Source organism: Liolophura sinensis, chromosome 1, assembly GCF_032854445.1.
Source record: "Liolophura sinensis isolate JHLJ2023 chromosome 1, CUHK_Ljap_v2, whole genome shotgun sequence".
NCBI lineage: Eukaryota > Metazoa > Mollusca > Polyplacophora > Chitonida > Chitonidae > Liolophura > Liolophura sinensis.
This window is the reverse complement of record NC_088295.1, coordinates 5,071,325-5,099,300: the sequence shown is the minus strand read 5'-3', so window position 1 is coordinate 5,099,300 and position 27,976 is coordinate 5,071,325. Positions and strand designations below refer to the sequence as shown.

The window sequence follows — 27,976 nt, the reverse complement described above, 5'->3', positions numbered from 1 at the left end:
AGACAGCCTTGCCCAGCAGTATGTTTGTTTACTTACAGTGTGACAGCCTTGTCCAGCAGCTTGTTTGTTTACTTACAGTGTGACAGCCTTGTCCAGCAGCATGTTTGTTTACTTATAGTGTGACAACCTTGTACAGCAGAATGTTTGTTTACTTATTGTGTGACAACCTTGTACAGCAGCATGTTTGTTTACTTACAGTGTGACAACCTTATCCAGGAGTATGGACCAACCATTGCACAGCTGCTTGCACAGTTAGCTGACCCTGGTAAAGTATGCGCAGTAAGTCACATTTATAATTTACGCTTCACTATGAAATCTCTTCCACATAATTTAAATTCAGATGGTTTCAGGGAGTGTGGTTCTTACATTGATTAAACCAAAGAAATTAAAGTCTCAAAAGCAGTAAAATTATGCAGAATGTTTGCTTCATCTCGCTTACATGCCTAGGTCATAAAAGTTATGGGTTCAATGCAGGTGTTGAACAGGGATTTTGTGGTTACCCGTGCTCTCACTGCGGGATTTTGTGGTTACCCTTGCTCTCACTGCAGGATTTTGTGGTTACCCGTGCTCTCACTGCGGGATTTTGTGGTTACCCGTGCTCTCACTGCAGGATTTTGTGGTTACCCGTGCTCTCACTGCGGGATTTTGTGGTTACCCGTGCTCTCACTGCGGGATTTTGTGGTTACCCGTGCTCTCACTGCAGGATTTTTTGGTTACCCGTGCTCTCACTGCGGGATTTTGTGGTTACCCGTGCTCTCACTGCGGGATTTTGTGGTTACCCGTGCTCTCACTGCGGGATTTTTTGGTTACCCGTGCTCTCACTGCGGGATTTTGTGGTTACCCGTGCTCTCACTGCGGGATTTTGTGGTTACCCTTGCTCTCACTGCAGGATTTTTTGGTTACCCGTGCTCTCACTGCAGGATTTTGTGGTTACCCGTGCTCTCACTGCGGGATTTTGTGGTTACCCGTGCTCTCACTGCAGGATTTTGTGGTTACCCGTGCTCTCACTGCGGGATTTTGTGGTTACCCGTGCTCTCACTGCGGGATTTTGTGGTTACCCGTGTTGACGATGCTAATGTGACCATTTGAACAATCTGACTTGTGTGGAAGACCTCTTGACTTCCACCAATATTGTGTGTTTGTGTGTCACAAGGGGGAAAGTTTGTCAATAAAGGAAGTGGCTTTCTTCCAGGCATTAAAGTTACTGGCATGATACAAATGAAAAATTCTTGAGTAAAGCACGAAACCACAATAAAATAAATGAGCGGAAAAGCTGAATGAATAGCTGTGTGTATATATTGATGTTTGTAGGTCCCAGTTAAGCCCTTGCTCATACTTGTTTTTCATCCGATCCCCACAGGAACTGGACTTGTGTACTAACTCCTCCTCCACCCCCTCCCAGCTGAGGAATCTACCCCCACCTGTCCACACCCAGCAGATCAAAGACAACACGCTGTACTTCAAGCAGTCTGGCCACACAGGGGAGATAAGCGTGGCTTGTTTGAGCGGTCCAGAGCAGTGGTGTAAGGACAAAGAGACAGCCAGCAAGTGTGGAGACCATGTGAGTACACGTGCACTCACTGAAACAGTCAGCTCTCACTCATCAAACCCATTCTTCTGATTATATAGACCCTGAAAACTCCTTCCCTAAGTCATGCCTATCCAGTTTTCATACATTTATCCCTTAAATCCCTTGTGAGGAAAGTCCAAACATTAATAGAAAATGCTGTTTATTTCTGAATGAATGAATGAATCATTATGGCTTTACACCACATCGACTGTATTTCAGCCATATGGTGGTGGAATTTATTTCTAACTAATGGTGTATTTTCTCACGTTGTAGGCCTTGCACTATTGCAGACGCCATGTATGGAAGAGCTAAGCAGCAGAGGACGAGACACACTTCACAGCTGGATTTCTCTCTCTTTATTTGCCATGTCTGCTTGATTAGAGTATCAACAATGAAACTCATTAGATTTTTGATCTGAAATACATCTTTGCTTTTGATCTTTATGGTTAAAATTAAGTTATCCTAACAAAATGCCACACTGAACATGTAATATAAGGTATAACATATACACGAAAATGGTCCATCCGTTTGTATGTTTTATTCCAGAAAATGAACAGTTAACAGGTTAGATTTCTACTGTGCCCTTTGCATTTCCCTGCCCTATGTAGTCTTCACCATTTTGGCCGATTCCAGGAAGTGGAAATTAGAAGATGTTTTCTCTCACCTGGAGATCAGATAAATACTTTGCTCACAGAGTATAAATGGGTTGAGTGGATCAGTTGATAGTGAGGCATTATTAGTGTAGTCGAAATATAGTAGTGAAAGCAGCAAACGCTGTATTACCTAATTCTTTTGGTCAGAATGTGCTGTAAATACTCAAACATTACCTCGTGTTATTTGTCAATTTTTGATGTGCTGTATATGGTAAGAGAAATTGTGATATGTAGGTCTCTCTACAAGTGTACTCTAGTAGACGTTCTAGTAGCAAGTTATCATTTCTCCACCTGTTGTCAGATGAACTCGCCAATCCGTTTTCTATTTCTGTGTAACGCTGTCTTTCTGTGTGATAAAGTGTGAAGTTTTTCTAATCCAGTACTTTCTTCATGATGTGTATACTACCCTCTATGTGCTCCCTGTACATAGGCAGGTGATAAGATCACAGCAATTATTTTTTTTTTATGTTCTGACTAAAGTAAACTTCATCAAATATTTGTCTGTTCATTCATGCAGGGTGCGCACAGGAAGCTCCTCGAAAGTCCTTAAAAAAGACAAATACTCCTGGAAACTCTTGAAAAATCTTAGTTTGTCCCGAACTGAAATATTGTCTGCTGGCTGCCGAGTCTCTATATCGGAAACTCGCTGATAATTCTCCCATAATCAGGGCTTCCGCTTGCACTCGCCCTTGTCGCAAATTTAGAACAATTTTTGGAAGGCGAGAAATTTGAAAAAATGTGAATGTTTTTGGCGACAAGTTTATTTACTTAAAAAATATAAACGTTATGTAAAATCTACCATGAGAGTTTTCTGGAGTGTTAAGCAGATTTTTGCAATTTTTCCTTATGAAAATAATCCACTTACTTTCATTTCAAACGTCCTCATCTCGGCGAAACAAACAACACAGTTGGATGGAGATTACTTGACAGAAATCTACAAGGGAGGTTCAGCATTGTTGCAAGTTGACATACATTAAATAACGCTTGAAAATCATTTTTGTTAATAACAAATGAGAATCATGGTATTTTGGGGCATTCTTTCAACGCCAATTGTTAAAAAAAAAATTAAGGGAGATAAATCAAGGTAGAGTTCCACCTGTAAATGAAGTCGCCTCACATGATAAACTTAAACTTTTCCACTTAAACTAATTTTTTTTGATCCGAAGTAAATTAAATGTTTCAGAATATGTGCTGTTACATACATGTTGTACACCATATGGTTTTCTCCCTGTCAGGCTGCGTTACTCCAATGTACTGATCATAATGTTGCATTTAAATAAAGTTGAGCTTACAAATTAATGTAAAATTAACAAATTTTTCTGACAGAGGAAATTACATTTGACTAGGATTCTACAGATAGGTGGAAAAATGGATTGATTTTTTTTTTCCACAAAATAAAAACACACTGTCAAGCCCTGGTCCATTATTTTGGGGGCAATTGTTCTAAGTGTAACGTTTGAAAAACTCCAGATACAGCTGGAAGAGACCAAACTGATTCTAGCAGCTACACCAAGGCAGATAAAAAACGAATTACAGAAGGAGACCTACAAGAGTCATGGCCGCTAAGGAAGTATGGCTAAAAAAAAAATTAAAAATACTGACCCCATAGGAAGCCTTGCATAATGATATATGGCGTTCATTTTTTTTTTCACTGAGCCAAGGCCGGGTCAAAGAATGTGTCGCATTACAGAGGTGAAGTGCAGATATTTCTTGCAAAAGCAAGTGTACTATTCAGTATACATGCATGCAAATTAAAGCTCTATTATTCAGACTTAAAATATAGACTGTAATTTGGCGCCCATGGTAAGTTTAAACTAGCCGTGAAAATGACAAAAAAAAAATCTCGTGGAAAAACTCCTTGAATTTCATTTTCATATACCTGTACGAACCCCTGTCATGGTTTGTTTTCATGCAAGGCCTGTGCGAACGTTACATCATCATAATGAATCCGTCCCCCCAGGTTCAGCAAATGCAAAAGTTAAGGACTGGCATGAAAGGACAAGGTCCGAAGATCGTGACTCGGTGGAGACCTCTTGTCAGATGTCTCTTAACACTATAAATATGTTGGCGTCGAGACCGACGTGCTACAAAGAGAGACTGTCGTGATAGGACGCAATCAAATCGAGGTTAAACCACAGGTGAATAAATCGGCAGTTACTGATAATGACTTGAGTACAGGCTTAGTATTATCCTATTCCAAGCACTAATTTATTTGCATTCACAGGTACCTTAAGTAGATAAGCCTATACATTGCCCGTGAGTAAAAGTGCCGGGCGGCCTTCTTCCCATTGTCAAAATTAGTACACAACGTCGGTAGGAAATCCTCGTGATGTAATTAGATGAACCTTGCCGGCGCCTCCTAACGTCCGCCTGCCTGAGTCGTTTTCCCACGCCGTAGATTGACGTGAATATGTGTAGCCTATTATCTAAAGTTGCATTCAGTCACATCATGGATGTATGGATCCTAACTATAGCGGATCCTGGGCATGAACAGATCTCATCTTGATACCTCTACGACTTTTTGTGGGAAACTTGGGATTCAAAGCTACGCCAGTGATAGAGGGTCATTGAGACAAAGCCGTGTTTCTGTGTTACGTGCCCAGGTTACCAAGTTCCCTAAGCCAGTGCTGTAAGGTGTCCTCTGCGTTATCAGCTCAAGATAACGCTAACAACCAGTCTTGTGTCCACATTACCAAGTTTCCTAATTCCATGCTGTAAGGTTTGCTCTTGGTGACCAGGTCGTCAAGAAAAGAACGCTTACAAACCAATATGTGTAGATATTATCAAGTTTCCTGACATCGGATGATTCAAGATTTCCCCTCAGTGCCTGGGTCGATACCATAAGAAAATTTATATATCAATCGAGAATTTTCACTTCTTTTAATGTTAAATACAGTAACGATAATGTAGCCGCCTTGTTCTCAGTGAACATGCGTCACCTCATGGAAAGCTCTGCTTTAACCAAACCGTTCAATATTTTAATGGGGCTCTCATCTGTTTTACAGCACAGACTCGTTCAAAGGTCAGTTTACGACGCAGCAAGTGTCAGTTGTATGGCTCAGGGAAAAGCCTTATCGATGAATAGCAATAGTATGTGATGCGTGTTTGTTATGGTGACGCATGTCATTGCGATATATTGACGATCCAGGTGGGAATCGCTAGTTCTTCGCTAAAACGAGTCCCACAAAAAAAAAGTGATGACGACAAGCTTTACTACATTAAATGCATACGACGCATCGTTGTAAGACAATCTAAGGAAGAACTGTCTTAAATACTCGGGCTTTAGTCTCTTTATTAATGTGGTTGCCTAATTACTGGGACTGATACACACAAGGCACCTTCGCATATAAATTCACAATAAGGACGGCATCGACTAGCTCTTCAACTATTCATGCTAAGCTGTGGAGACAATGTAATACCAGAACGTTTTCCTCCGTCTTGTGAAATATGCAGCAAATGGAACTTTCTTCCCCGTGCGGTTTGTTCAGTTACATTAAAATTGTACGAAAGCTTCACAATTTGCACATACTAAAACAGAATATGTCTACTGTGGGGACAGTGCGAGACCCACATTGTAGTTCTGACATTGTCCTCTTCTCCTTATCTGGTTGTCTCTGTACAGCCTACTCTTAAATAATCCTTACAAAAACACACCGTGGATCAACACTAGAGGAAAGTGGGGCTACCCGAACGTACCAATTCCTGATACAAAAATCTGGTACGAGCGAACTCGTAATGGATTCGAGCCCCCTGGCACCGTCGTTTCAGGGGTTATAGTAGGGCTTTGTGAATCGGGCTTGATTCTCCTGTGGAGTAAGGGCCTCGGTACATATATACGAGAATTCTCTTGCTTATTTCACTGCATAAAAAATTTAGCACATTATACTTTGGAGAAGAGATATTCGTAGATTCTTTGCACCTGAGGAAAGCTTTAATCGTCGCAAACACCATTATGTCTTCTGTGGTACAACCTATTGCTGGAAAATCACGGTCATAAAGTACCTGAACTCAGCGGCCAGAATGATGGAAAATTGAACAACACATGTGACAAGAATGTGGCCTATATGTATATATGCAAATACAAGAGGGACTTTGTCCGATTTGAACCGCAGATATTTGTTCTCTCATGACGCCATAAATGTTTCATGTCCTAACGAAAGTCAGTACATCTGAGTGCAAATAAAACGATGCAGTGTGCCACACGAAAGTCAGTACATCTGAGTGCAAATAAAACGATGCAGTGTGCCACACGAAAGTCAGTACATCTGAGTGCAAATAAAACAATGCAGTGTGCCACTGTGGATATATGATATAACAGGCGGTGTTGAGCACGAAATGAGCAAACATTCGTGTCTCCGAACGCACAACGCATGATGGGAGATTCTTTCTTATACAAAAAACATTCACTGTCATGGCCCTGATCCACTCGCTGTCGTTCTTCACATGGTGATGTACTCTAGCAGCTCGGACTCGACCGTACATGTCCATCGGTATTAATTATGCGCTGTTGTAGGATGTGCCGGTTAAACAGCTTCTGGTAAGGAGTACCCTCAATCTGAAAAAAGAAAAACATTTAACTTTGTGGGTCGTCTCTACTTACACTGACTTCATGAATATTTTCCCATTTGTGACAACCGACAACTAAGTTAAAGGGCTTGTGCTTAAAGAGCAGTGAAATGCCCACACCTCACTATTCTATTTATCAAGAAATTATAGCTGGAGAAAACATAAAAATGACATAAAGATCAGATGGAAGCGAAAAGTTATTCCTAAATGTGGTCTTCAATATTTTCCCCATTTTTCTTTAAGGAGAAAAAGACACTTGAAAATGCTTTTTTTGTATGGTGGATATTTGGGACCACCTATTTATAGTATTTATAGTCTTTGTTTAATAATGTCATAATTGAGGATATAACTCAGGTTTAATATATATTTTTGCACTAGAATTTTTTCTTTTCAGCTAACAAATGTATTAAACCTCAATTTGGATCATATTTATATTTTTAATATGTTCATAAATATTATCATATTTTAGTGTAAATGCCTATGTTTCGATATAAACAACAAATTTACATTCAAATAAATTTTATAGACAAGCATCACATCCTTAGTTAGAAAATTATTATGCAACAATGATAAATACCAAAAGTTGGTCCGAGATACCCACCATACAAAAATATTTTCAAATACCTTTTTCTCTTGATAAAAACAATCCAAAATAATATTAAAGACCATATTTGCAAATAAGTTTTGACGCTCTTTTATCTGATTTTGGCATAACTTTAATGTTTTCTTCTCCTTTAACCAAAAAACTAAGCAGGAATAAACCACTGTCTAAGCTAGAAGAAAACAATGATAATGCTGGAATAAATTGTATAAAACGACTGACTAAACTGGAAACATAACGACTATGCCGGAATGAACCACTGACTAAACTCGAAATATAACGACTATGCTGGAATGTCACTGGTTAAACTGAAAAAATAACTACTATGCTGGAAAAACACTGACTCAGGTGGTAGATTATTCTCCTGAATGATGCCTCTAAACTCCCAGCTGACTTTTTTCTAACCTTTTTGACAAAAAAAATATTATAGCGACCCAACTGATGCTACATCAACAAATCAAAATGATCTACACTACATTAAACGAGTGAATCATAATGAATCACAACTCTTACTACATTACACGAGTGAATCATAATGAGTCACAACTCTTACTACATTACACGAATGAATCATAATGAATCATTACTCTTATTACATTACACGACTGAATCATAATGAATCACAACTCTTACTACATTACACGAGTGAATCATAATGAGTCACAACTCTTACTACATTACACGAATGAATCATAATGAATCACAACTCTTACTACATTACACGACTGAATCATAATGAGTCACAACTCTTACTACATTACACGAATGAATCATAATGAATCATTACTCTTATTACATTACACGACTGAATCATAATGAGTCACAGCTCTTACTACATTACACGAATGAATCATAATGACTCACAACTCTTACTACATTACACGACTGAATCATAATGACTCATAGCTCTTACTACATTACACGAATGAATCATAATGAATCATAACTCTTACTACATTACACGAATAAATCATAATGACTCACAACTCTTGCTACATTACACGAATAAATCATAATGACTCACAACTCTTACTACATTACACGAATAAATCATAATGACTCACAACTCTTACTACACTACACGATTGGATCATAATGACTCACAACTCTTACTACATTACACGAATAAATCATAATGACTCACAACTCTTACTACACTACACGATTGGATCATAATGACTCACAACTCTTACTACATTACACGATTGGATCATAATGACTCACAACTCTTACTACATTACACGAATGAATCATAATGAATCATTACTCTTATTACATTACACGACTGAATCATAATGAATCACAACTCTTACTACATTACACGAGTGAATCATAATGAGTCACAACTCTTACTACATTACACGAATGAATCATAATGAATCACAACTCTTACTACATTACACGACTGAATCATAATGAGTCACAACTCTTACTACATTACACGAATGAATCATAATGAATCATTACTCTTATTACATTACACGACTGAATCATAATGAGTCACAGCTCTTACTACATTACACGAATGAATCATAATGACTCACAACTCTTACTACATTACACGACTGAATCATAATGACTCATAGCTCTTACTACATTACACGAATGAATCATAATGAATCATAACTCTTACTACATTACACGAATAAATCATAATGACTCACAACTCTTGCTACATTACACGAATAAATCATAATGACTCACAACTCTTACTACATTACACGAATAAATCATAATGACTCACAACTCTTACTACACTACACGATTGGATCATAATGACTCACAACTCTTACTACATTACACGAATAAATCATAATGACTCACAACTCTTACTACACTACACGATTGGATCATAATGACTCACAACTCTTACTACATTACACGATTGGATCATAATGACTCACAACTCTTACTACACTACACGATTGGATCATAATGACTCACAACTCTTACTACACTACACGATTGGATCATAATGACTCACAACTCTGACTACATTACACGATTGGATCATAATGACTCACAAGTCTGACTATATTACACGTGTAAGTCATGACTTACAACTCTTACTACATTGCACGAGTGAATAAATTTATGCTAACTAACCTTAGGGACGTTTTCTTCACGTTCCAAAATAATAAGGTTGCTTTTGTTCCTCTCTTCTGTCGGAAAAGTCAAAAACATTTTGTTCAGCAATAATTCCCGTAGCTACTGAACTAGGACACCATACGTTCCCAAGGCAACAGGCTTCATTGCGTTTGAGCCAACCCAATTTAGAGAAGGTAACATTACGTTAATGTGGATCACACCTAAGAGTACACTGTCTATGTAGGTCGTATTAAATGTCTCAGAATGACTTCACTCTCCTGTAACCCACTGATGAGTTACATAACAAATGCAAGATAATGTACTACGAGTCCATATTGGCCCACAGTTGAAATCTGAAGAAAGCGCTTACAGCTTGTATCTAACATTAGTTCATTAACCTAGCAACCCATGCGGGCACTTCCTGTGAACTTGGTTTGTCTTACCTTTTCTTCGAGAAAAAAAGCTTATAAATGGTTTGAGCTTAGAGATGAGCACTTGAACCATCTCGTGCTGGATGGAAGTGAAGTCTTTATTAAGGCGAACCAAAGCGATGCTCTGGTTGAGGATAACCTGGAACATCGTGAGCAAAACGAAGATAAAGAAGAACACGAAGCAGGAGAAGTAGATTTGCGCCATAACAGGTTCGTTATGGCGGACTTCAGTGAAGGGCGATTTGCCCACCAAACTTGTCATGAGAGTCTCACACGTGGTCAACACTGTCTGGTAAGCTTTGAGATCCTGTCCAAACATGAAGTATCCACAGGCCACGAAGGCCATGAGGAATATTAGGAACATCAGGCTAAAGTAGAAAAGGTCTCTTAGCGCCATTGACAGGACGGTCAGGATTGCGTCCAGACGCCTGCTGAAGCCGAGTATCTTGACGGTGCGGATAGTGCAGGTAAAAGTTACCAGGCCCACCATGGCGACCATCATGTTATCCCAGAAGGTCACTTGCTGAAAGCTGACAAACTGACGCCCGTCCAGTTGGAAACGGTGGAGCGCCATTTCTGTGCTAAACTTCCTCAGTCCGTACATGGCGACAGCCACGAAACAGGACACGAGCGAAACGAAGTCTACGACATGCCAGAAGTCGTACAAATACTTAACTCCATGCTTCACCATTTTCAGCACGAGTTTTACCACTGCCACCGCTAAAAGGAAGATGAACATGATCTCGGTAAAGAAGACAAAGTTGCCCAGCGTGCCAGCGTACTGGTAGACCCTGAACGGTAAGATGACGGCGGTGGTGATGGTACCACCTGTCCCCGGGAACTCGGACATCAGGCTGGCGAAGCAGAATAGGTTGGTGTTGGCGTTATACACAGTGAAGTCGAGAGTAAGCAGTCTTGTCCTCTTGTCCACCCAGAAGGCGGACAAGAGCTCTTGGAGAACGGCTTTAGACACGTCCAGGTTGATGTTGAGCTCAGCGATGTAACCTCCTCCGCTGTACGAGTTGTACACGCCGGACACCGGAATGCCCCAGACTTCACTGGAGCTGGTGTACTTCCAGGCTTTAGAGGTCAGTTTGAAAGCCCTCTCCTCCTGGGCGCAAGGCCCTGACTTCCACCCAATACAGTAATCAGAGTCCTCTTCCCTGCTCGAGGCAGAGAACGTGTCGCAGACCTTCAAGGCGATACCTCGTACAGCGCAGACGGATGCTACAACAACAACAGTGGTCAGAATAAACATATAATTATAATGTATATCTGGCGTATCTGGAAATCCTCATTAATAACAATAAAAACAATGACAATAAAAATAATAACAATAAAATCGCAGGCCCATTTCTTCTCATAATATGCATGTGATAATCAGCGAAGTATCCAAATCATAGTTCAGGCCGTCAACCGCTGAAACAAATTGCAAAGTTCCAAGCATAAAGTCCGTCAGCCATAAAGTGGCATCCGTAGACAAAAATCACCAGATTTGTTTCTAAGATAGCCATTAGTAACCGTTCTGAAATGTATATGTGACAAGAGACAATAAGACATAGATGGTGGAGAGAGGGAAGATTCGTCTTCATGCATGGCGGCGTATTTTCTTAAGAAATAACTTAATAGAGTGAATGTGTTACCGTGGACGGTGCGGACTTGACGCAGCCTCGGTGGACCCACGCGCACGTTTTGAAGATCTCGGATAAAGAAGCGATCGCCCCAGGTTCTGCGGCTTTGGTTGTCGTATAACTCGTGGAAGAGGGCTGGGAAGGCCGTCTTGTTCAGCCAGGAAAAATACTGTTCCACAGTAGTCACCTGGACGCGGGATGGACGAGGTAACATTGTGAAGATTTCCTAAGATCTAGGTCCTTTAAAAAACTGTTTTCATTTTGGTTTGAAATTCATGTTTAAAATAGAACGACTTTTTCACGGAAGCCCTTGTTATCGCTAATGGCTTACGATAGGCTATATCACCGATCTTTTGCGAATGGAACAAACATGTATCTTGATCTGCATTTGTTCCAGCATGGAGAGTTACTACTGGCATTTGCCAGAGTGGCGGAATTAAGAAAGTATATGCCTTTAATGATATTATTTGTAGGGAGAGGAGCTTACGTCCTTGAGGCCCAGTCTGCCGTCCTGTTGGCTGTTCACCAGCATGTTCTGAAGATTCCTGTTAAGAGAGAAGCTTCGGGGATCTCTGTTCGTGTACCCTATGGAGCACATAATCACCAGGAAAAGAAGGTACAGCCCAATCTCTTTAACCACCTCAAATGTCTTCGTCTCCCTCAACCTCATTGTGCGAGCCTTCTCCACTTCTTCCGCCTCCAGAGGCTTTACGGGAGACTCGGTGTTCTCTATGTCACCAAAGTCAAACAAGAAACAAAGACACTCAGTTGAATCTGTGTTAGCTCTGTTATGGTAATAACATTAGACCATGACAGCCATGAATCAAATAAGCCATTGAAATAAAAATTAAGAAAATGGCTCTTTTCAGCTGCGTAATTAAAGCAGAATATATCGTACCGTACCTAACAGACAACCATGTCAAACTATAAACCCAAACAGAATACACCGTACCGTACCTAACAGACAACCATTGTCCAACTATAACCCAAACAGAATACACCGTACCGTATCTAACAGACAACCATATTAAACTATAACCAAAAAAAAAAAGCCATATACAGGGACCGATTCCACAAAAGCCATACAACCTGGCAGATGTATGTGCAGTGACGGATTACCTGACAGCTGTGTGGTGACGGATTACCTGACAGCTATATGTATGGTGATGACGGATTACCTGCCAGCTGTATGTATGGTGATGACGGATTACCTGTCAGCTGTATGTGTGGTGACGGTTTACCTGCCAGCTGTATTTATGGTGATGACGAATTACCAGGCCAGCTGTATGTGTAGTGACGGATTACCTGCCAGCTGTATGTATGATGATGACGGATTACCTGCCAGCTGTATGTATGGTGATGACGGATTACCTGTCAGCTGTATGTATGGTGATGACGGATTACCTGTCAGCTGTATGTGTGGTGACGGTTTACCTGCCAGCTGTATGTATGATGATGACGGATTACCTGCCAGCTGTATGTATGGTGATGACGGATTACCTGCCAGCTGTATGTGTAGTGACGGATTACCTGCCAGCTGTATGTATGCTGATGACGGATTACCAGGCCAGCTGTATGTGTTATGGCGGATTACCTGGCAGCTGTATGTATGATGATGACGGATTACCTGCCAGCTGTATGTATGATGATGACGGATTACCTGACAGCTATATGTATGGTGATGACGGATTACCTGTCAGCTGTATGTATGGTGATGACGGATTACCTGTCAGCTGTATGTGTGGTGACGGTTTACCTGCCAGCTGTATGTATGATGATGACGGATTACCTGCCAGCTGTATGTATGGTGATGACGGATTACCTGCCAGCTGTATGTGTAGTGACGGATTACCTGCCAGCTGTATGTATGCTGATGACGGATTACCAGGCCAGCTGTATGTGTTATGGCGGATTACCTGGCAGCTGTATGTATGATGATGACGGATTACCTGCCAGCTGTATGTATGATGATGACGGATTACCTGCCAGCTGTATGCGTGGTGACGGATTACCTGACAGCTGTATGTGTGGTGATGACGGATTACCTGACAGCTGTATTTATGGTGATGACGGATTACCAGGCCAGCTGTATGTGTTATGGCGGATTACCTGGCAGCTGTATGTATGATGATGACGGATTACCTGCCAGCTGTATGTATGGTGATGACGGATTACCTGACAGCTGTATGTGTGGTGACGGTTTACCTGCCAGCTGTATGTATGATGATGACGGATTACCTGCCAGCTGATTATTGATGGCTGCGCCGCAGTTTGAGCGAATCTCATCCTTGTTCAGATCATTAGAATCTTCTTCCAGCTTATGCACAAACATGGCGAAGAAGACGGCCATCACAATCACCTAATAAGAAATAAGTCACAGAATGAAGACGTCAGTATAAAATCTACTTTTTTCTACAGTGTTTATTACACAATGGAAATGTTCAGTACACGCGATGCAATCAGATTACCTTTAATGGATCCAGAATGATAAGAGATTCGAAGAAGGTGAGTAAAAAAGAGGTGAGCCATTCCTCAGACTTGGCGCGGCCCCACTGCTGACTCAGGAGGAATACGAAGAACGCAGAGGTACTGATGCAAATAAGTACAATGGTCCAAGCGATGTAGACACAGAAATGCGGCAGTAAAGCTCCTTTCGGTTTCAAGAAACCTTTCGACAAAAGAGCGTTAGCCATCTGGACTTTCTCCTTTGAGATGAAACAGGAGTGGCATCCGCCGTTGGCTCTGACTACCTCCAGCGTGTCTTCCAAGTGGGGCTTGGACTTCTTGAACAGCCAGATTAGGGCTAGCTCTACCGGTGTGACAATGGAGATGGTGATGAAGGAGGTGTAGACTTGGTGGACGGAGAACCTCAGGAAGCCCAGCTTGATGGTTGTGGGCTGGACAATGTTGTCACCGCCCTGGTAGAACAGAGCGTTACAGATCATACTGAGGAACAGCAGACATGCGCAGCAGGACAACCTCTGTACTCGGGTGAAGTGACTTCTCTGCGGACGGAACAAAACCGAAAACCAGATATGGCTGTCCGTGACGTTTTTGCGAGCGTTGTTATAAAACAGGCTGCTGAACGATAGCAGATTTTCTTTACTAGAAACAGGTAGTAACCTCTCGATGAAACCATCGCTTTCGTCTACACCCAACCAGTCGTCGCATTTAAAGATGTACCTGACAAAGAAAAGTGGAGCAATGTTTAGCCTAACATACGTTTAGTTTCTGCTCATTTTTACAACAATTCATTAGCCTATTCAGAATTTACATCTTTGATCACATGTAAGCTACATCCCCAGACCAGACTGGTTCAATCTTTACACAGTGTGCGTCAGATCACATGTAAGCTACATCCCCAGACCAGACTGGTTCAATCTTTACACAGTGTGCGTCAGATCACATGTAAGCTACATCCCCAGACCAGACTGGTTCAATCTTTACACAGTGTGCGTCAGATCATATGTAAGCTACATCCCCAGACCAGACTGGTTCAATCTTTACACAGTGTGCGTCAGATCATATGTAAGCTACATCCCCAGACCAGACTGGTTCAATCTTTACACAGTGTGCGTCAGATCACATGTAAGCTACATCCCCAGACCAGACTGGTTCAATCTTTGCACAGTGTGAGTCAGATCATATGTAAGCTACATCCCCAGACCAGACTGGTTCAATCTTTACACAGCGCGTGCGTCAGATCACATGTAAGATACATCCCCTAAGCAGACTGGTTCAATCTTTACACAGCGTGTGCGTCAGTAAATCCCTCAGGTAGATTGGTAGGAGGCCAAATTTTATCGCCTACGTGTGACCATTTGCCAACTATCACACTGTTGTCACTGTTGTTGTTTTACTGTTTTGCGCCACGAAATGGTTGCAATGTTGCCGAAGTGGCGCTAAAACTCCCATTCTTTGATTAATAATTCTCGTATCCCTGCTGTGTCAAGAATGCGTGAGAAAATTAATTATTCTGTGATTCGGAGGTCTATAATTCCAACCAAAATTAGAATGAATAAAATTTGTATAACAGCGTGCATGGCTATGATTCTCATACTTCTTGTCTTCCTGGAGGTCCTCTACGACTACTTTGTGCAGAAACCAGGAGGCAAGAGGTCCTTTGCCGGAGTTATCATGCCAGATTCGGAGGTACTGTAAATCCCCAAGGCACGATTCTACCGTCATGAGGTAGTGCCTCACACTCTGCTTAGGGAAGCCCTGCAATTGAACCAAAGAAACAAAGGGAACTGTTCTTGATTTCTGACTATGTTTCATACACAATGGGTGGGAATTATCGTTTGGTGCAGCTAAAACATATCACGGAGTACTCGACTATAATTAACATTTCGCCTGGGCTTAAACACTTCGCCATTCAGAATGGATCATTTACGTCTACTCACGTTCCTAATGCCGTCGTTCAGGGGCCGCACCCCAGTGTCCCCCTTCTCCCCAGCGATGACAAATCCGACCTTTGACTTGGTCCCTGCCGACATCCTCATACCAGTGTAGACAGTGATCAGGTAAAGATGGTTGTGGCCTGGAGCGTTATCCGCCAGAGCGGTCACGCCCCACTGTGCATCAACAACAACAACAACAAAAATAGTTACATAGAAATAACATAATAAATAACATATTCCTTCAACTTTCGATGTATAAATACCGGACACTGAGATAGAAATGGCGGTTAACCGCTCAGCTGACGATGTATAAATACCGGACACTGAGCTAGAAATGGCGGTTAACCGCTCATCTGACGATGTATAAATACCAGACAATGAGTTAGAAATGGCGGTTAACAGCAAGGTGCGAGTAACCAATTGCATTACAACCTGGTATAAGGTGGTTTAGTAGGACAGACTGAGGTGTTAGTGGGTTATTTTCTACCTTTTCTGTGAATCAGTCTCAAAAACTGGTTATGGCAGATGGTCCATAGATCGTCAAACAAAGGAAATGGACTCGAAACTGAGCGCCAAGTCCAAAAGTGGCATTTTTGAACGCGCATAGTACCTTAATGATGTCAGTTTTGTCCTTGCGTCTGGCCCAGACAACCAGCAAGATGTAAACGCTCAGCATGAGGATGACCACGGTAAAGACTGATGCGTTGTCTAGAAGGTCGATCTCTGTGAACACGGTGGAGAAATCCACCATATTCACCGGCAGATAGAAGGTGGTTGCAATAGTGAAGATGGAGCTTAGAGGGAGGTCACAAGCACACGACGTCTGGTCAAGACTGGGCATATTCTCAATCTAAAGGAAATATACAAACTCTACCTCGGTGACAATGGTTACGATATCATTTCTGCAGACTTGGGAAATGTTCCAGTACATGTAAGTGATCACCATCCTGACAAAAGACCGCACTGCCTATTTTGGCATTCTTCCTTTCCCACAAGATGTGTCTCCTTGAAAATTAACTTCGTATGTATGCGCAATTATTCCAAATTTGAATCGCAGATATTTTATATGCATACGGTAAAATCTGGATATAAAAACAGCATCTCCGAGTCATTTTCGACTTAAAATTGCCGTCTTTCAGAGAATATTAAAAATTTTAATAAAAACATGGCGTACACCTTCAAAGAAACCACCCAAAGTAGGTTTGAGAACTTCAGAGCTCTTATCAGCCAACATTTGTTGAAAGTCTCCCCAATATGGTCATCTACACAACAGAAGACTAGCCACAGCTGGCACAAATGACACACCCAGCAATGTCTGTCGTGTCTGAAGTGGGGAGCGTACCTTACAGACGTCAGAGTCCCACTTTACTCCCTGATCCATCCATTGAGAACAGCCCGTGGCCGCCACCCCGATTTCATAGTCGCCATATTTGATTTGACTAAAGCCTTCACTACTGCCGGAGTTCAACTGACCTTGACCAGAGACATTAGGTGAAAGGTCACGGCGCAGACGGGGATGATCTGAGTAAAAGAATTCCAAAGCTGTCAGATGAATTCGGTCGAACAAAACTTTACATCATTGCTTTCATAAACACCGTAGGACGAACGGCATGTGCTTGGATTATTTTTATTATAAACATAAGATTTACATTTACATTTTGTACTAAAAGTCCTAGACTGTTCTTTCATTGGACATGCACAATTTAACAAGAAATAAAGCTCTACTACCAAGAGGCGTTGGCTTAAGACCAAAGAAGACCGTCCCGGCCGAAGGTAGAAGTCCAGGTGGACAAGTGGCGACCTTGGTGACATTCTCTTCAAATCGGACAACAGTGTGGTAGTGGTGTTCCTTTGACGTCGGGAATTCCCCAGATCGGAAGTATACGTCATATACCAGGGGCACTTGCGACGGCTTGAGGCTCAAGAGGAGGGCATCTGACGTAGACTTCAGTTCAAGGCGATGGTACAGCATCTGGTCCGCATCTAAGGGCAGGTATCTGGGGCTCACAGTTGTTCCCTTCACGGGGGATGGGTTAGGAAGAGACATGTCGTACGTCATCACCTGCATGTTGCTGGGATCGTCAAACGGTTCATCTGTAGACAAATTCACCATCACTGTCGGTGATGTGATGCGAGCCACTGTTTGTTCGTTCTCCCAAGTGAAAGGGTTCCGATTAAAAATTGTTGTCTATCAAAGAAAGTAAAAGTAGACTGCCTGTTTACTTGGCCAACGACTGGAATAAAAATACACAACAACTTGCGAACTATCCTGTACTGCTGAAAACGTAAACATTAGGTGCAATGTTTCTAACTCGAGTACTTGCTTTAGACCAAAAGTCACCGTTAACCACAATGACACGAACAATGATAATGTTCCAGAAATATAATGTCTATTATCAGATGCTTCACGAAAATGTCCGTGTAGGCTCAAAATGAAGCATAATGAAGAAAGTCGCTTCTGGGAGAAATTCAATATATGCAACTTTGTTAGTAGTTAAGAAGGCAGATGCTAACAGGGAAAGGTGAATTCCCTTCACCACCATACATAGCTGATACATAGTCGTTATCCCTTGTAGCACGGATACTAACCTTAAGCGTAGCTACTTCTGGTATCTCCGCCTCTACTTCCTCCGCAGTGGATGAGTCTTTCCTCCTAAGACGCATGCGCACGTTACCTCTCTGGATATCTTCCTGCAGGATGCCTCTAACGCTCTTTCTTTGAACGCTGCAGGCCATGTTTGGAGCCGTGAGCTTGAGCGGTTGTTGTCCATCCACCATGAAGGTGGAGGCTGAGCTCAGCACTTGGTCGACAGTTCTCTGCAGCTTCGGTATTCCTTCTCTTGCCTGTAACCAAAGATCTTCGTTAAAAATTAGTAACGTTCAGTTCTATGTGGCATACTCTTCCGGATTTTATATAATGTAAACAATTGAGCAAGATGAATTCTAAAAGAAGCTGTTAACCAACCATTTGTTTAAGCTGATTGTTCTTATAGTTCCACCGTAGTTTGGCCCGTGTAGAAAAGAACGCCCGCTCCTCATCATTCATGTCCGCAGTTTCTAGCTTCTTCCGCGCATGCTTAAGAGACGACTTGGTTAGGTATTTTCTCCTCAGGTTAAACTCCTTGATGGAGTTCTGAACCTCTAGGTCCTCCTTGATCATAGGGTGGGAAGGCGTTACCCCGGTAACCATCTTGTCAACAGCATCGATCACAGCTACAGAACCAGGAAAACATTCGCCTTTATAACGCACGATTGTACGACAGATACAGCAAACATAATTCCAATACATCTGTTACATGTAGAGTCAATAAACAAGCTTACGATGTCAAATGATGTCAAATGAAAAACATATGACGAAAATGTCATGGTGGAATTGTTAAAAAGGAGCAACTTACAATCGAGAATTTCATTAACTTGTGTGTCACTCATGTCCGCCGTCACAAGTTCTGTCAGCCTATTTCCCAACGTATCCACAGTATCCACGGCGGCTTGCTGAGGTCAGCAGATAGGAAATGTATTACGAATGTGTTATATAATCGTACTCATAAAGCCCTAGCTTATCACTAAACAACAAAATACAGTACTATTTTATAATTTTCCCTGTAAATTTAACGATTTACCCTTTTGAATACTTTTACTTTGCTACAATACTGAATAAATTACAGAAGAAACTTTAAGCTCTAAAATCAACTCAATATTAAAATTTCTCTTATGCATTTCTCTTGTAATTTAGGACGTATTCATGTTCTTTGTGGATACAGCTCACAGTGTTGCTTCAACATGTTACAGGAATTGTTTATAACATTTTGCCCACGGCCTGTGCTCAGTGGAGTCTAATGTATATTTTTATGACCATTTTAACGCTGTAGGCACTCAAAAAGTCAGTTGCCGATAATAAAGCAAGAATCTTTTTTTTTGTCAATCAAGAGTTTTTAGCCATCTGTAGGTACATAGGCCTACTCCTGGATATATGACATCGGTTGGACACCTCGTTACATCTACCGTAATGGATTACGGCACTAGAATCAATCTGAATGATTTAAGCCTTATTTTAATATGCTTACAGTATTCCCCCAGTGCAGGGCCTTGCAAAGTGAACATTGTTAGTTAGATGTCCCATGAATCGGTTCCGATCATTTAAAACGTCGAAAAAGTAAGAAAAACGATAGAATTTGGTGATCACAGATCAGAAAATCTACTCCATTACGATCGAGCCACCGTTGATCTTGTGACGTCACGGCGGTATATACCCGGAAGGCAAGTGGGGCTTCTCTATAATATGTGTACAACACAGACCACAGGACCAAATCCTTATACTTGTACAACTAATATGGAGATCATTCCATGCCCATGCGTGGCTTGCGACTGCAATAACACAACATAGGAAACTGGAAAGTTACATTACTGGCCTAAAAAGCCACAGGCTCTATTTATTTTTGCTGGTGACACTTTTTGAAAACATAAAAGATTTGCTCGCTTGCTACTTTCACCAGAGTTGAGCGACAGCCTATTCTCATGACTGTCACTAACATTCCGCTGGCCTGACTGCGTGGTTCCACCCCTCGCCCAGTCGCTATATATGCTGTACACGCATTTCAAGGACCTAAAGCAACTCCGTTATCTTTAAAAATATTTGTTGTAAGACCGTTTTATTTATATAATTTTCAGAGTGCTAATAAAGAGGTGTTCATGTTGGGGTAACTATAGATAAAGTCATACTGTGGCTTCTGAAAAAGCGTTGGTAAAGCATGAACTTGCCAATGCTTTAAAGGGCTTTTTAATACATAATACCAGTAGGTCTTCATGGCAAGATAGGCAGATGGTCAAACATTAATGTTTTTTTAATGGAACTATTTAACACAATATTTTCTAAAGCAGTTTACGGACTAAGATAGTTTAAATAATGTTTCCAGGGAACATTTAGTATGAAAATAAGGTCGCCGAGCACCTACAACTTCTGACTACACCCTCATGACTTCATCAATTCAGTCGACTCTTACGGACGCCCATATTCCACACGAGTACAGATAAATGCCTGTGCTCACCTTGCCAGCGTTTGACACTTGATCCGGGTTGTCCAGTAACGTACTCAAAGAGGTGGAGGCCATGTACACCGTGTCCAGCGAAGCAATGCCGGACTCGTTCACAGAAATCGCTATCGTCTCCAAGTATTTAGCCTTCGCCTGTCACACGTATGAATGGAGTTTTAAATATATCACCTTTGTAACGATTTGGAGCAGAATTGGTCATGGTGTTTCAAGAAGAACTTCATTAGTTTACTGAAACAGGTACATCTGAAAGCAATTTCATAAGCGATTCATAAGGGTATTGTGATGTACTAGGACTGATTTACCGCTGTTATTTGATGTTGCTCGTCGTGTTGTTCAGGATTGAGGTATTCACCCCACACATCCTTCCAGGGGGACGTCAGGGGGACGTCACTTAGCCAGTCCACACCGTCCGCTGTCAGCAGTGAGGACTCTTCGGTGAAGTTCTGTAACAAAGACACGTCTGTAAGACAAGATCTGACGAACCGTCTAAGCCAAACAAAAAATAATCTATGCAGATGTATGTAGAGAATAAACATATAAAGATGTGCCCAACAACTCACGCTGGATCTCGTAGACCAACGCGATATGTTATCGATCAATCAGAGCGCGTTTCACATCTGCCTTAGCTCAGTAAAACATTGTGGTTGTACAAAGAACTGAAGACACGCCTTCTGCTCTTGGTAAACATTAACCATAACTCGTGTAACGCTGGCAAAGCTCCAGTGGAAGTCGAATAGATAGGTTCTGTGTTAAGTGACAAGAACAGAACTCTATTCAACTATTTCACCTCAAGCGCCTGACGAAATCGCACTGGGCTTAGAGGAAAATCTTAAGTTGCTTATTCACCATAAACATCTACGGTTATTCAAATAATTGTTCAGAATCGACTACATTCCGCTGTCGATTCGTGTATAAAATCATCAGTGTATATTCACAGTGGCTGTGGAATGTATTTGGATAAGAACCTTAATAGAGCTTCTTGGCGAGAGTTTGGGCCAGTTGCCGCCTATTATGCATATTATTGAGAAGTCCACTGAGCAATTGCAAATCGAGCAAGTTTTCTAAATTGAAATACTTCAACTTCATAAATAAACAACTGGACGACAGGACCCGCGGGGGACAGACCAGTGACTGTAGGGAAGAGCCGGCGGCCTCCGACACACGGAGCACATCGTGCACATCCCCGTTAACCAACGCCCGCTCCACCGCCATGTCAAAGTCATCCAACATGGCGACCAGGCCCAGTGACTCGTTCTTATAGTCCAAACGACTGAGTGGCGACAAAACCTGCAACAAGTAATCATAAGTAATTGATCCTGTTATCTTTGAAAACTCATATTTTTATTGTCTTGGAGATGTAAAACGAAAAGAGACATTTAGAGAGCGAAGCATGCGCTGTAAGGAGTATGTGGATATCAACGTTTATAATGAATATGGCCAACTTACTTGAACAGTCAGATTAACCTCAGTCATTCCTTTGTACGAATCAAAGATGCGCACTGTAACTCGTACATTGTAGCCATCGTTCTTATCTCCAACGTTGAACTGTTGTTTTGTGGTCATCCTGCTTCCTACGAAAATAAATGTACTTTGTTTGATCTCTTGTCACCCAGACCTCTGCTGAAACAGTGACTAAAAGCTACATTATCCCAACACGTTTTCTCGCAGTATTCACCATACCGCACACGATATAGGCCTTTTACACAGTAATTTATGAAGCCATCCATGATCTTGGCCTTGAAACGGTAGTTCACATACCTCCAGCGTACAGCAGACTCGATCTACCGTTTGCTCGAATAATGAATCGATAGTGAAGGTATTTGTCGTCATCTCTTTCGGAGCGTCTGGCCCGATCTGCCTCGTCTACCCATCCTTCACAAACCACTTGGAAGCGATCATAAACAGCGAACCCTGATGAAAGAGTATATGTGTTTCAGAGGTTAATATACTGGCAGGCCCAAGCTACGTGGAAGTTATCCCTGCGAGTTATCTCCTATGCCCATGTCAAAGAGTGTCCTAAGAAGTCATATATTCCAAACATATACATGTGCGCAAGCTTATCATGTTATGCAAAGATCTATAGACATTTCATTTCTCTCGTTAATTTCGATGCATGTCTACTTTAATGTTAGATAATTTCATCACGTGGTATAGCCAGTCGGCGTGTCAATGATCACAGCGAATGTTATAAACCAAGAAGACTACCTTACCCTGTGTTGGTGTCACATGACATGTGCCATTATACGGCGGGTAGTTCACGGTGAAATGGCGCCTTACTGTTGTGGGGTGTCCCTGAGCAAGGCGGCTTGAGAACAGTAAGAGGTATGACATCCCAGGGGTAAAGGTGTAGGGCTTGATGGCCAGTGTCGAGATGGTCGTCCCTGAAAGACATAGGTTCGTGACACTACCAGACCAAGTGGTGCACTTTGTAACTTACCAATCAGTTGTATCATAGATATTAGAAAAGGAAATATTACATAGAGGTTGCACAACTATGACACACTATCTGCTTGCAGTACGAGACCTCATATCTCATCGAGTATATTCTGATAAGCCGCACCTTTGTCTGTGTCACATATACGTTTTTGTATAGTTTAGCCTGACGACTCACCTGTTCCTGTGAACTCCTCAAACGTGGACATTAGTTGATTCTCTACCTCTGATTGGTCGGTCTGGTACAATTGCCACTCGTACGTCAGATGCAAGCGTTCGGTTTCGTTACAGTTCAAACATTCCGATTCGAGGTTAAATGAAAATTCGGCGTTCACTTTTTCCATGCAATTGACCTTGCATCTAAAAGCGGCAAATGCAAATGTATATACATATGTGTCTACATATATGTAGACAAAATCAAGGTAGCTGATCTTGAAGAACATCTACTCATATCGAGATTATTCCAGTTTAATGTGGGGACTTCGGAAAACGACTAAAAATGGAAATATCGTGTAGGCATGTTTTCTTCTTGTAGAGGAGTATCTATACAGGTGAATTAATTCATCTGTGTTATTTGAATCCAAGGACAAATGACTTATAAAATGAGTTGGCCATTACCGTCTCATTCTACCAAGCCTGAACGTATTTTTGAGAATTGCCACTTTTAGCTAACCTCAAAGATGTCTGGGGGCACAGAGAAAGGCTAGCCTTCCCAACGGTGAGGAAAACAATGAAACAACTGTACCATCACTTACTTAATATCAATCTGAGGACGGCTTCCAGATGAGACAAAGATAATTTGATAAGCAGAACTCTTTCTGGAATCCTTGGAGACCACGACATGGAACACGGTCCATTGGTTGATTTCGATACAGTCCGGAGGGAATACGAGCAGGCCAGACGTCAAACGAGACACCCGAGAGCAAAGAAGGCACAAACTCCGAGTCCCGTTGACGGTGGCAGCCATCGCTTCTGAAAGACTTCCATGGGAGGACAGTGACCATCTGAAGGTCAACCCAGACGGAAATTCTGGCGGAACATCCGGGTCACGTGATAGTGTCATGGCATCCACCGTTATCTCGTGAGAATCTCCCAGAATTTTCAGTGAACCACCTTTTATCTCAGCTACAAGTGGGGACTGTTCATAGATAACAGTAACAGAGTCCGTCTCATGCAAAGACGGCATTTCCTTGAAGTATGTGTAAAATGTTATGACGTAAACGCCTTCAGCCATAGACCTCGCGGGAAGTGCTAGAAGGGACGTATTAGTGTGCACTGAGTGAACCGTGGTCTCCTTGTCATTGTCCAGTCTATTCACCTGCCAGGAGAAGACTGCTGTCATGTTGACACAGTTTACGTCCACACGAGCGGACATGATGAGCTGTTCAGAGACAAGTTTACGGATGCGATTATCAAAGTTGAAGAGAGGCTGGTCAAAACTGTAGCACTTGCTTGTAACGTATGTTTGAGTTTGGAGGTACTGACGCGGTAGCTCATTGCCCGAACAGTTCGCTGTGATCTCAAGTTGTCCTAAAGCGCCGAAAAGGTGTTGGTGGCTCGTGGCTGGTGACCTTGTCAAGGACAGATTGAATATGATGTCCGTGAAACTGCCGTCGTGAAAGTCCACCAGACAGGTGAAATTTCCCAGGTGTGCTTCCCACAGGGCCTTAAAGCGGACTGTACCGACGCCTGGTGGATAGTGTATGACAGGGTCAATGGACATGTGCAGTGCAGGTCCGGCTTCGATTACAGACAAATGGCTGTTGAGGTTTACCTCCTCGTAGAAACCCTCTGCCGACACAGTAAGGAGTGGCCGGTACTTTCCCAAAGTCTGATACACGTGCTCTACTGTTAACACTGTATCCGGCGAAATCGGCTGTTCCAGAAAATCTTCACTAGTGCCATCTCCAAAATCCAGACTAACATTCGCAACTGGAATCGGCAGTTTTGACACTTGGAATTCAAAAGTGTTTATAAGTTGCAATCCCCTTGTCTCTCGAGTCACAAGCTGCACAATCCCAATTTGTATTGGGAGCTTAAATGTTTGGGATACTGATGGGGCTGTCTTGATCGTTACCAGTATGTTGTAGTTCCCGCGGCTATCAAAGCTGTGGGATTTAACCCAGGAAGTGAGACTCTCGCTGTGGGTAGGTGTACCGTCTGTGAAGTTCCATACAAGTTCTACACCAGGTGGGACGGGTTTCACACCAAACAGGTCAATTCGGAACTCAACCATAACGGCAGATAAATTCTTCATAACTACCTCGTTGTAAATGAACTCAAAATCAGACGGAACGAATTCTTTGACAATAATTTGTCCCCATCCTGACTTGCCTGGTAAGAAGGGACAGGTAAGAGTGATGTTAAATGTACCTGGGCTGAGGTATGTGTGCTGTGGCTTATCAAGATGAAACACTTGTACACTGTTTGAAACATCCCCAAAGTTGATATGACATGTCAGTTTAATGGAAGCTTGGAGTGTGGACTTGATCAAAACCTGAGCACGTGCCGACCCACTAGGAAGAGTGACTATTGGATCTGTCCATAACCCAATCTCAACGATGGTGACACTAACGCTGGAGTTCTTTTCGTAGTCAGCAGTAGTGGCGCTGAGATAGATCGTGTAGACTCCTGGGTGAGAGTAATTATGACTGTGGCTGATGTCGACAGTTATCATCTCAGACTGAAAGTCATTCGACACTGACACTCCATCTCCGGTGTCCAGCGTGTAGCGAAATCCTGGACCGACACTGTTGTTAAACATGATTGTAACGGGCTCGCCAAGCATTCCGTATGAAGACTGCACAGTGACTGTGACCTCTAGCATCTCCGGAGTCACCAATGTGATTATCTGCTCGGATACCTCTGACTTCAAACGGAGAAACAGTCCTGCGGAGGTTGAGAGGTCAGCCAACTCCATCTTTGTAGTCGTGTTGGGGGAGATGTTGAATGGATCTTTGGACTCCACGGTTTTCTGTCGGGTATACACTTCGATACTCAAATTTCCCATAGGAAAGTACTCCTCTGTGGGAGAGTGAACTATTATGTACGGACTATCAAACTCAGCACTAAAGCCAGCTACCCGTCTCACAATATGGATGGTTTTGGAATTCTCTTCAAAGCTGACGAAGTTAGATAATGATACCTTGATGTGGACGGGATCGAAGCTAAAGGGTAGCAAGCTAAGATGAGATGACGATCCAGTTTGAAAACAGATTTCCCAGGAAATATACGAGTCAGTGGTCCATTTGTAGAAAACGTTTGATCCTTCTCCAGCAGAAGCTGATAGTTGCAAACTGGTGTTGTACAGAGCCATATTTGGCAAGGTATACTCATAATTATAAATTTCTTTTTCAACCTTTACCTTAAATTCTACCGACTCGTAATCGCTGCTGTTGCAGCAATCGTCAGAAATGTTGATCACGTTATGAAAGTGAGCAGAAATAGCATGAGAGCCAAACGACGTAAAATCTTCGGGGACAAACCGGAAATACCCGCTGAGGAGTGTGTCATCTGTGACCACAGTACCCAAACCTGGTCCCGAGGACGACGTTGAGTAGTTTGCGCTCAAAAAGTGACCGGCTGAATATCTGAAATTCACCACAGCTTGCTCGGAATGTAGATCTCTAGCAGATATCTTTCTGGAGCCTGGCTCAGATCGAAACCCATGAAGTTTTTCGTAGACAAAAATTTGAACTGAATTGGTTTCCTCACCAGCGGCCTGGCAGGAATAGTTGAGGTGATGCTGCCCAACGTTGTTCAGTTGATACTCCACTGGGGTCAAACTATTTGAGTTCAAGGCTAATCCACAGGACCCTTCGCTAGTCTTCACCCAACAGTTAACTAGTTCGTCAGTGTCAAGTTGCAGCTGGACAGAGCCACCAATTTCCAGAAACTGAGGAAAAAAGTTCAGCACTTGCGGGGCAGTGTACGAGGTTGCTGTATAAGAAATAAAGGGCATATTAAGCAAGCTGACATTGTTCAGTTCCCGGGATCACGAAGCGATCTTAGACCTTATTCAAAACTTAAATTTGGTATATTCCTTTCTGTTCTTTTAGCTGAAATAAGTTGTTCAATAATGGACCCAGAATTTATGTATTCAAGCAAAATCTGACCTTGTAGCATAAGAAACAACAATTTTAAAGTGATATGAAATTTTGACTCAGATCGCTTGTGATCCCAGGTCATTATTCTTTTGTTTGCCTTCTCAAAATATAACCTGCAGTACATCTTCAAAAAGAAACAAAGATTGTGTCATTATACAAAAGAAAAAGTTATGTAAAAGAGTTCCAATTCCAGCCAAATAATTTCCGTTGCTTTACGTAAGCTAAATGCTAAAACTTACCACATAATTCGGTTAGGAAAAACAAACTAAGTTTAATGACGGTGGTGTACATAGCATGTATTCTGACGGCCGTCCCCAGGTGATTCCGCTTGTCATTTTCATCCATTTTCTGTGTTGTTTCTCTGTCGAATCGCGTTGACTAACAACCATTCCTGAATGTGTCTGACGGGTTATTCCACACCGGCTGCGTGCCCGAGCCGTAGTCTG

The 27,976-nt window shown here is 42.1% G+C and overlaps 2 protein-coding genes and 1 long non-coding RNA gene across 3 annotated transcripts; 1 reads left to right on the top strand and 2 right to left on the bottom strand.

Moving 5' to 3' along the window:
- The first annotated feature begins 143 nt into the window (after positions 1-143).
- Positions 144-2,667, top strand: LOC135478597 (prosaposin-like). Its single transcript, XM_064758635.1, has 3 exons — positions 144-279; positions 1,361-1,561; positions 1,844-2,667. Exons 1-3 carry the CDS (start codon positions 181-183, stop codon positions 1,880-1,882), a joined length of 339 nt encoding a protein of 112 aa, XP_064614705.1. The 5' UTR covers positions 144-180; the 3' UTR covers positions 1,883-2,667.
- Positions 2,668-6,286: 3,619 nt separating this feature from the next.
- On the bottom strand, positions 6,287-10,060 carry LOC135466221 (uncharacterized). The gene is made up of 3 exons (XR_010444100.1): positions 9,922-10,060; positions 9,497-9,552; positions 6,287-6,778 (listed from the first exon to the last, which is right to left on the bottom strand). It is a non-coding gene; the product is annotated as an uncharacterized LOC135466221 (long non-coding RNA).
- Positions 10,061-10,124: 64 nt separating this feature from the next.
- LOC135461913 (polycystin-1-like protein 2) lies at positions 10,125-21,048 on the bottom strand. The gene is made up of 15 exons (XM_064739198.1): positions 20,986-21,048; positions 19,336-19,432; positions 18,906-19,153; positions 18,530-18,784; positions 17,669-18,128; positions 17,283-17,461; positions 16,551-16,790; positions 15,944-16,114; positions 15,601-15,761; positions 14,009-14,723; positions 13,779-13,899; positions 12,028-12,269; positions 11,553-11,727; positions 10,185-11,136; positions 10,125-10,134 (listed from the first exon to the last, which is right to left on the bottom strand). Exons 1-15 carry the CDS (start codon positions 21,046-21,048, stop codon positions 10,125-10,127), a joined length of 4,089 nt encoding a protein of 1,362 aa, XP_064595268.1.
- Positions 21,049-27,976: the final 6,928 nt, after the last annotated feature.